This window comes from Drosophila bipectinata, chromosome XR (genome assembly GCF_030179905.1).
Source record: "Drosophila bipectinata strain 14024-0381.07 chromosome XR, DbipHiC1v2, whole genome shotgun sequence".
Taxonomy (NCBI): domain Eukaryota; kingdom Metazoa; phylum Arthropoda; class Insecta; order Diptera; family Drosophilidae; genus Drosophila; species Drosophila bipectinata.
The window spans coordinates 10,616,265-10,625,501 of NC_091735.1; the positions used below are offsets into that span (position 1 = coordinate 10,616,265).

The following is a 9,237-nucleotide window of genomic DNA, read 5'->3' on the forward strand; positions in this document are numbered from 1 at the left end:
TAAAAAAAAATGGCGACGTTTTTAACAAAAAATGTACTTTTTCAAGGTATAAGATTTTCGTTTTTTGTGCTTTAAAAAAGGAGTTTTCAAAAAATTAGTAGTTCGGATTAGTAGTTTTTTAGTAATCGTGTCCACCGCAAAGGTATTTTTCCAAAAAAAAGATTTTGAGATAATCGCGTTTAAAGTTTCAAGTTTGTTCAAGTTTTATATGCAGATAGTGCGCTATAAATAGCTACAGCTTCGGTTCTAATGCTCCGATCGTTATGAATTGAGAGTGAGAGTGTTCCCAATAGAATATACTTAAAGAATATGCAATAAAAAAAAAATCGATTTTTTCATATGTCACAACTGACATATAACCCCTTAAGGTTTGAGAAAATTCGGATTCCCACATTTTCTGGTAAATATGAGGATTGGAGACAGTTTAGTGATCTGTTCTTAAGCTCAGTAAATAGTAACGAAAAGCTCTCCAAGTGCCAAAAGTTTCATTATCTCAAATCATATCTGGAGGAAGAAGCACTGTCCCTAATTAAACATATTGCCGTCTGTAATAATAATTACCAAGACGCATGGGAAAAATTAGACAATCGTTATAATAAAAGGTCGCTCATCGCTCGATCGTTTGTTCAGAATTTTTTATCGTTGCCAACCGCTAACAATTCGAATATTGCAGAATTACGCAAGGTAATTGACTCGGCCGACGAATGCATTCGAGGCTTACATGCGCTGAACTGTGACAGCCGCGATGTATGGCTCATTCATATTTTGCTGTCAAAGTTAGGTTCAGAAATTAAACAAGCTTGGGCCAACTGCAGTTTATCGGCCGCTGAAGACGTCACCATAGAGGAGCTGTTCGCCTTTCTTTTCGCTCATTGTGATACTTTGGAGTCTTGTCAGGATTTACCCGCAATGCAACCCTCAAGACCAGCCCAGAGTAGACGCCGCCAAGCCGCCTTTCATGCCAGTGGATCAACTCAGTCGTCTCGCGAATGTATATATTGCCAAAGACAGCATTCTATATATTCATGCAATGAATTCAAGGCACTGGATGTAGTCAGCCGCCGCACCTTCGCCAAGGATACAAAATTATGCTTCAACTGCTTGAGTCGATCTCATCAAGTCAGGGATTGTAATTCATCGAACACTTGCCGTCAGTGCAACGCTAAGCATCACACGTTAGTACACCCGATTGAAGCAAGATCGGTTCCTGTGGCACCTGCGCACTCGACTGCCGTTGTTAGCCATCATATTTTGGAGAGGGCCAACAATCCAGCCCTACTGCCAAATGTTGTCGCCAATGTAATTGACACATGGGGAAACGAGACCTCATGTAGGTTATTGCTCGATACTGGATCAACAATAACCATGGTATCTGAGTCCTTTATCCAAAGGATCGGTAGTTGGTTTAGGTGCTAACCCGGCTGGTGTTAGCCGAGGTCGCGCTAGCTTCACCTTACTCTCAAGAACCACGACTGCATCATTGGAAGTCTCTTGTCTAATTATGAGTTCTCTAACTTCTACGATTCCAGCTCAGCAGGTCAAATCAAATGGAGCAGGTCAATTTGGACCAAGATTCGCAGCCTACCGCTAGCTGACCCGACGTTTGGATCTCCGGGCAAAATCGACGTTATCTTAGGCGCTGATCAGCTGTGGAACTTATATACTGGACATCGTCGAGAGTTTGGTATCGAATACCCCATCGCACTGCATACTAATTTTGGTTGGGTTATTACAGGCAGCTATACTGATTGTAACGAAGCATCTACGCACGAACAAGTTCATCACGCTTATGAAGATTTGGATTCCTTAGTTCGCTCATTTATGGACATGGAACAAGTGCATCCGAGTAAAACAACGATAGACGCCAGTGATCCCGCCGAATAACATTTTCTGAAAACACATTCTCGTAGAGAAGATGGTGTTAATATTGTTCAATACCCATTCAAGGAGCCCCGCACGCCAATTGGCTCCACTTTGCCACAGGCTTTAAACCGCTTCGCCGCTTTGGAAAGGAAATTTAGAAGATTCCCCGCACTCAAACAACAATATGTGGATTTCATGGATGATTATTTAAATCGAGGACATATGGAATTGATTCCGGCTGCTGCAGGCGGTGAGGATCGCGCACGCTACAACTATTTGGCACACCGTGCAGTTTTTAAGCCAGATAGTACTACCACACGTTGCCGAGTGGTATTTGACGGCTCTGGAAAGGATTCCACGGGTCATTCTCTTAATTCGCGACTGCAAATAGGAACGCCTATTCAAAGGGACTTAATTGGAGTATGCCTTCGATTTCGTCAGCATCGTTATGTATTTTGTGCAGACATCGAGAAGATGTAAACAGCTCTCCAATGACTATGCCGAATTGTATCCCACCGCTGCTGTCGTGCTCAACAGAGACGCGTACGTTGATGATATTCCTACTGGATGCGACAACATCAAGGATCTCATTGCACTCAAAGATGAATTGATTCTGCTTCTTAGCGAAGCTCAATTCAAAATGCGAAAGTGGAGCTCAAACTGTTACGCCCTTTTAAAGTCGTTGCCAAAGGAGATTTGTGAGTATCCACCAGAGGATTTAGAGGAAGACCGCTCATTTCGATTTGTTAAAGTCCTGGGATTGTGGTGGGAACCAAAACCGGACTATATTTTCTTCAAATTAGAAGCCCCCGCATTTACAACTGCTCTTACTAAACGCATATTGCTTTCAGAACTAGCCAAGATCTACGACCCGCTGGGTTTGCTTTCGCCAACTGTTGTTTTTCTGAAGATCCTATTTCAAGATAGTTGGCTAAGTTCTGTCGATTGGAATGAAGTACTACCGCAGCAATTATGTACACGATGGCAACAGTTTGTATCGGAAATGCATTTATTGGAAACTTGTCGAGTTCCTCGCTACATATCTGTACCACATCAAGAAATGGAACTGCACGGATTTGCTGATGCATCATCTCAAGCGTATGCTGCCGTCATCTATAGCCGCGTCGAAGTCAACAATGGATATGCTGTCAAACTGATTATGGCTAAAACTCGCGTAGCCTCTATTAAGCCTATCTCTATTCCGCGACTAGAGTTAAACGCAGCTCATTTACTCTCTAAACTGATTTATCTGGTCAAGCAATCATTAACTGTTCCTATTTCCAGAATCAATTGTTGGTCAGACTCTGAAATAGTCCTGCATTGGCTATCTTCTCTGCCTAGGACTTGGAACACCTATGTTTGCAACCACACTGCTGAAATTCTAGAGGTTTGCTCACGCAGCTGCTGGCAACATATTCGAAGTGGTGATAATCCCGCAGACTGCGCATCGCGAGGAGTACTGCCAAAGGACATCGTGGATCATCAAATATGGTGGAATGGACCACCTTGGCTATCTCAGTCACGTTCAGCTTGGCCACCTGTTAAAGCTAAGTTTGTTCTGTCGACAGAAGAAGAGGCCTGCCTAGAGATGAAGGCTGAAACGAAAGTTAATCTACACATTTCCGACGACGGAAATTCGCTATCTTGTATGATCAACAAATCCTCCTCATGGTCCCGTTTATTAAGGATAGTCAGCTACTGCCTTCGCTTCGTTCATCGTCTTCGTGAGAGGAATCGACTTTCACCATTCCTATCGGCGTGGGAGCTACAATATGCATGAGCTAAGATCTTTACGCACGCTCAAGAGGAGTTCTTCAACGTGGAGTACAAGCAGTTAACTACCGGACAGCCATTGTCGAAGAAATCGAAGTTGATTCGCTACACACCCTTTTTAGACGAGCAGAGAGTAATGCGTGTTGGTGGTCGCATTGATGATTCTATAGCTACTTATGACGCAAGGCATCCCATTCTCCTTCCTAAGGAATCTCCAATGGCTGGTCTGCTAGTTCGCTATCAACATGCTGCATTGTTACACGCTGGAGTCGAATACACGTTTCATAGTCTACGCCAAAGGTATTGGATTCTAGAAGCTCGGAACCTCATCCGCAAAACTGTATTTCAAGCTTCATGGCCAGCCACATCATGTAAACATCAACAGACTGCAGCGCTGGAGACAACTACAGGCCAAGGTTCAAGGTTTCTGGAAACGTTGGAATCTCGAGTATCTCAGCAAGCTTCAACCTCGCACGAAATGGCATCAAGATGCTCCAAATGTTGCCGTGGACACACTGGTTGTGCTGAAGGAGCCCAATCAACCGCCAAGCAAGTGGATGCTAGGACGAGTCACCGAAGTTCATCCTGGCCAGGATCAGAGGGTCCGGGTGGTCACCGTTAAAACCGCCAAGGGAATCTACAAGCGCCCTATTACGAAAATTGCTGTGCTTCCTTTGAACTGAACCGTCGTTCAGGGGGGCCGGTATGTTGAGAAATAGTTCGTCTTTATTTTGCATTTAAATAGTATTACATTTGCTTCTTTACTTGTTAATTAATTTCTTATTATCGTACCTATTTTTGCGCACATCATTGTCTTGTTTACCATTTGGGAGCTTTAAGCTCACACGCATAGCCGAAATTGCAGTGCAATGCGTTAGTATTAGAACATCACGCGATCGTTTTTCAGTTCTTTTTCTGCGTTTTGCAAGTTGGCCGCATTCTCTTGTTGACATTAACCGCAACCACTCGCTGATAGCAACCCCGCTTAAAAAAATTGTAAGCCCGCTAAATAGTGAAAATAAATGCATAAAACTACAATAAAAACCATAATACAGTCCACTATTCATAAACATAACAAATTTTGGTCTTTCGAGCCGGATACCCGCGTTTATTTGTGCATTTACTTTTGTGAACATTAGAGACAAATTTACCGCTTTCTCGTCATGAACGCGATAATGCATAGAACGATTCAACAACGTGGTGCCTGCAAGGGGCAAATAACGCGCACCCTCAACAGTGCTGTGGAGTTTTCACAAAGATGTGAAAATGTGGAAACGTTTGCGTTTATGTAGCTCTCAGATGATTTAATGGAATTTCATTTGGAGGAGGGATATGAAGACCCTGGATTGGACATACCCGAATACGAAGACAAGTTCTACGCCGCGCATGCTATTTTTAGTAACGCCATCAAGGACATGGGAGGTCAAGATCATGGACAGGACCAGTCGAACATTCTACTTTCAAGTACAGTGGAACGCCTATTTGAGGGACAAAACAACCTTTTGGAGAAAATTCATACTTCATCGGGAACTGCTGATTTAAGGGGTTATATACAGTTGTACCGCGCAAAAATATGGATTTTTATCGATTTTTTTTTGACACCATAAAAAATATTTATGAAAAATGTTTTACCGACGTTGTTTAGTACATGTTTCTATGTACTTAATTAAATTTTTTCATAAAAAAATATTACATAACAAAAATGTTATAGCCGAATTCCCGGATCGTCTTTTTTCGATGGTGTCTTGCGGTGGACATGATTTCTCGAAAACGGTTCATCCGAAATCCAAAATTCAAAAAAGTTTAGTTAGTATATTGTATTGTCTAGTCCGTGAACGAGGGATTTTTAAAAATTTTGATTTAAAAAAAAATGGCGACGTTTTTAACAAAAAATGTACTTTTTCAAGGTATAAGATTTTCGTTTTTTGTGCTTTAAAAAAGGAGTTTTCAAAAAATTAGTAGTTCGGATTAGTAGTTTTTTAGTAATCGTGTCCACCGCAAAGGTATTTTTCCAAAAAAAAGATTTTGAGATAATCGCGTTTAAAGTTTCAAGTTTGTTCAAGTTTTATATGCAGATAGTGCGCTATAAATAGCTACAGCTTCGGTTCTAATGCTCCGATCGTTATGAATTGAGAGTGAGAGTGTTCCCAATAGAATATACTTAAAGAATATGCAATAAAAAAAAAATCGATTTTTTCATATGTCACAACTGACATATAACCCCTTAAGGTTTGAGAAAATTCGGATTCCCACATTTTCTGGTAAATATGAGGATTGGAGACAGTTTAGTGATCTGTTCTTAAGCTCAGTAAATAGTAACGAAAAGCTCTCCAAGTGCCAAAAGTTTCATTATCTCAAATCATATCTGGAGGAAGAAGCACTGTCCCTAATTAAACATATTGCCGTCTGTAATAATAATTACCAAGACGCATGGGAAAAATTAGACAATCGTTATAATAAAAGGTCGCTCATCGCTCGATCGTTTGTTCAGAATTTTTTATCGTTGCCAACCGCTAACAATTCGAATATTGCAGAATTACGCAAGGTAATTGACTCGGCCGACGAATGCATTCGAGGCTTACATGCGCTGAACTGTGACAGCCGCGATGTATGGCTCATTCATATTTTGCTGTCAAAGTTAGGTTCATAAATTAAACAAGCTTGGGCCAACTGCAGTTTATCGGCCGCTGAAGACGTCACCATAGAGGAGCTGTTCGCCTTTCTTTTCGCTCATTGTGATACTTTGGAGTCTTGTCAGGATTTACCCGCAATGCAACCCTCAAGACCAGCCCAGAGTAGACGCCGCCAAGCCGCCTTTCATGCCAGTGGATCAACTCAGTCGTCTCGCGAATGTATATATTGCCAAAGACAGCATTCTATATATTCATGCAAGGCACTGGATGTAGTCAGCCGCCGCACCTTCGCCAAGGATACAAAATTATGCTTCAACTGCTTGAGTCGATCTCATCAAGTCAGGGATTGTAATTCATCGAACACTTGCCGTCAGTGCAACGCTAAGCATCACACGTTAGTACACCCGATTGAAGCAAGATCGGTTCCTGTGGCACCTGCGCACTCGACTGCCGTTGTTAGCCATCATATTTTGGAGAGGGCCAACAATCCAGCCCTACTGCCAAATGTTGTCGCCAATGTAATTGACACATGGGGAAACGAGACCTCATGTAGGTTATTGCTCGATACTGGATCAACAATAACCATGGTATCTGAGTCCTTTATCCAAAGGATCGGTAGTTGGTTTAGGTGCTAACCCGGCTGGTGTTAGCCGAGGTCGCGCTAGCTTCACCTTACTCTCAAGAACCACGACTGCATCATTGGAAGTCTCTTGTCTAATTATGAGTTCTCTAACTTCTACGATTCCAGCTCAGCAGGTCAAATCAAATGGAGCAGGTCAATTTGGACCAAGATTCGCAGCCTACCGCTAGCTGACCCGACGTTTGGATCTCCGGGCAAAATCGACGTTATCTTAGGCGCTGATCAGCTGTGGAACTTATATACTGGACATCGCCGAGAGTTTGGTATCGAATACCCCATCGCACTGCATACTAATTTTGGTTGGGTTATTACAGGCAGCTATACTGATTGTAACGAAGCATCTACGCACGCACAAGTTCATCACGCTTATGAAGATTTGGATTCCTTAGTTCGCTCATTTATGGACATGGAACAAGTGCATCCGAGTAAAACAACGATAGACGCCAGTGATCCCGCCGAATAACATTTTCTGAAAACACATGCTCGTAGAGAAGATGGTGTTTATATTGTTCAATACCCATTCAAGGAGCCCCGCACGCCAATTGGCTCCACTTTGCCACAGGCTTTAAACCGCTTCGCCGCTTTGGAAAGGAAATTTAGAAGATTCCCCGCACTCAAACAACAATATGTGGATTTCATGGATGATTATTTAAATCGAGGACATATGGAATTGATTCCGGCTGCTGCAGGCGGTGAGGATCGCGCACGCTACAACTATTTGGCACACCGTGCAGTTTTTAAGCCAGATAGTACTACCACACGTTGCCGAGTGGTATTTGACGGCTCTGGAAAGGATTCCACGGGTCATTCTCTTAATTCGCGACTGCAAATAGGAACGCCTATTCAAAGGGACTTAATTGGAGTATGCCTTCGATTTCGTCAGCATCGTTATGTATTTTGTGCAGACATCGAGAAGATGTAAACAGCTCTCCAATGACTATGCCGAATTGTATCCCACCGCTGCTGTCGTGCTCAACAGAGACGCGTACGTTGATGATATTCCTACTGGATGCGACAACATCAAGGATCTCATTGCACTCAAAGATGAATTGATTCTGCTTCTTAGCGAAGCTCAATTCAAAATGCGAAAGTGGAGCTCAAACTGTTACGCCCTTTTAAAGTCGTTGCCAAAGGAGATTTGTGAGTATCCACCAGAGGATTTAGAGGAAGACCGCTCATTTCGATTTGTTAAAGTCCTGGGATTGTGGTGGGAACCAAAACCGGACTATATTTTCTTCAAATTAGAAGCCCCCGCATTTACAACTGCTCTTACTAAACGCATATTGCTTTCAGAACTAGCCAAGATCTACGACCCGCTGGGTTTGCTTTCGCCAACTGTTGTTTTTCTGAAGATCCTATTTCAAGATAGTTGGCTAAGTTCTGTCGATTGGAATGAAGTACTACCGCAGCAATTATGTACACGATGGCAACAGTTTGTATCGGAAATGCATTTATTGGAAACTTGTCGAGTTCCTCGCTACATATCTGTACCACATCAAGAAATGGAACTGCACGGATTTGCTGATGCATCATCTCAAGCGTATGCTGCCGTCATCTATAGCCGCGTCGAAGTCAACAATGGATATGCTGTCAAACTGATTATGGCTAAAACTCGCGTAGCCTCTATTAAGCCTATCTCTATTCCGCGACTAGAGTTAAACGCAGCTCATTTACTCTCTAAACTGATTTATCTGGTCAAGCAATCATTAACTGTTCCTATTTCCAGAATCAATTGTTGGTCAGACTCTGAAATAGTCCTGCATTGGCTATCTTCTCTGCCTAGGACTTGGAACACCTATGTTTGCAACCACACTGCTGAAATTCTAGAGGTTTGCTCACGCAGCTGCTGGCAACATATTCGAAGTGGTGATAATCCCGCAGACTGCGCATCGCGAGGAGTACTGCCAAAGGACATCGTGGATCATCAAATATGGTGGAATGGACCACCTTGGCTATCTCAGTCCCGTTCAGCTTGGCCACCTGTTAAAGCTAAGTTTGTTCTGTCGACAGAAGAAGAGGCCTGCCTAGAGATGAAGGCTGAAACGAAAGTTAATCTACACATTTCCGACGACGGAAATTCGCTATCTTGTATGATCAACAAATCCTCCTCATGGTCCCGTTTATTAAGGATAGTCAGCTACTGCCTTCGCTTCGTTCATCGTCTTCGTGAGAGGAATCGACTTTCACCATTCCTATCGGCGTGGGAGCTACAATATGCATGAGCTAAGATCTTTACGCACGCTCAAGAGGAGTTCTTCAACGTGGAGTACAAGCAGTTAACTACCGGACAGCCATTGTCGAAGAAATCGAAGTTGATTCGCTACACAC

At 42.8% G+C, this 9,237-nt stretch overlaps 2 protein-coding genes across 2 annotated transcripts; both read left to right on the forward strand.

Moving 5' to 3' along the window:
* The first annotated feature begins 2,311 nt into the window (after nt 1-2,311).
* LOC138925622 (uncharacterized) lies at nt 2,312-4,319 on the forward strand. Its single transcript, XM_070276471.1, has 3 exons — nt 2,312-3,587; nt 3,669-3,868; nt 3,951-4,319. The coding sequence occupies exons 1-3, from the start codon at nt 2,312-2,314 to the stop codon at nt 4,317-4,319; spliced, it is 1,845 nt and encodes a 614-aa protein (XP_070132572.1).
* A 3,480-nt stretch (nt 4,320-7,799) lies between these two features.
* Nucleotides 7,800-9,131, forward strand: LOC122322009 (uncharacterized). Its single transcript, XM_043213184.2, has one exon. The coding sequence runs from the start codon at nt 7,800-7,802 to the stop codon at nt 9,129-9,131; it is 1,332 nt and encodes a 443-aa protein (XP_043069119.2).
* Nucleotides 9,132-9,237: the final 106 nt, after the last annotated feature.

Bases quoted from the DNA above. Each gene is read 5' to 3' on its own strand.
- LOC138925622 (XM_070276471.1), top strand. From the start codon at position 2,312: ATGTATTTTGTGCAGACATCGAGAAGATGTAAACAGCTCTCCAATGAC. The intron at 3,588-3,668 runs GTGAGAGGAATC...CGCACGCTCAAG, and splicing joins TCGCTTCGTTCATCGTCTTC to AGGAGTTCTTCAACGTGGAG. The intron at 3,869-3,950 runs GTTCGCTATCAA...ATTGGATTCTAG, and splicing joins CTCCAATGGCTGGTCTGCTA to AAGCTCGGAACCTCATCCGC.
- LOC122322009 (XM_043213184.2), top strand. From the start codon at position 7,800: ATGTATTTTGTGCAGACATCGAGAAGATGTAAACAGCTCTCCAATGAC.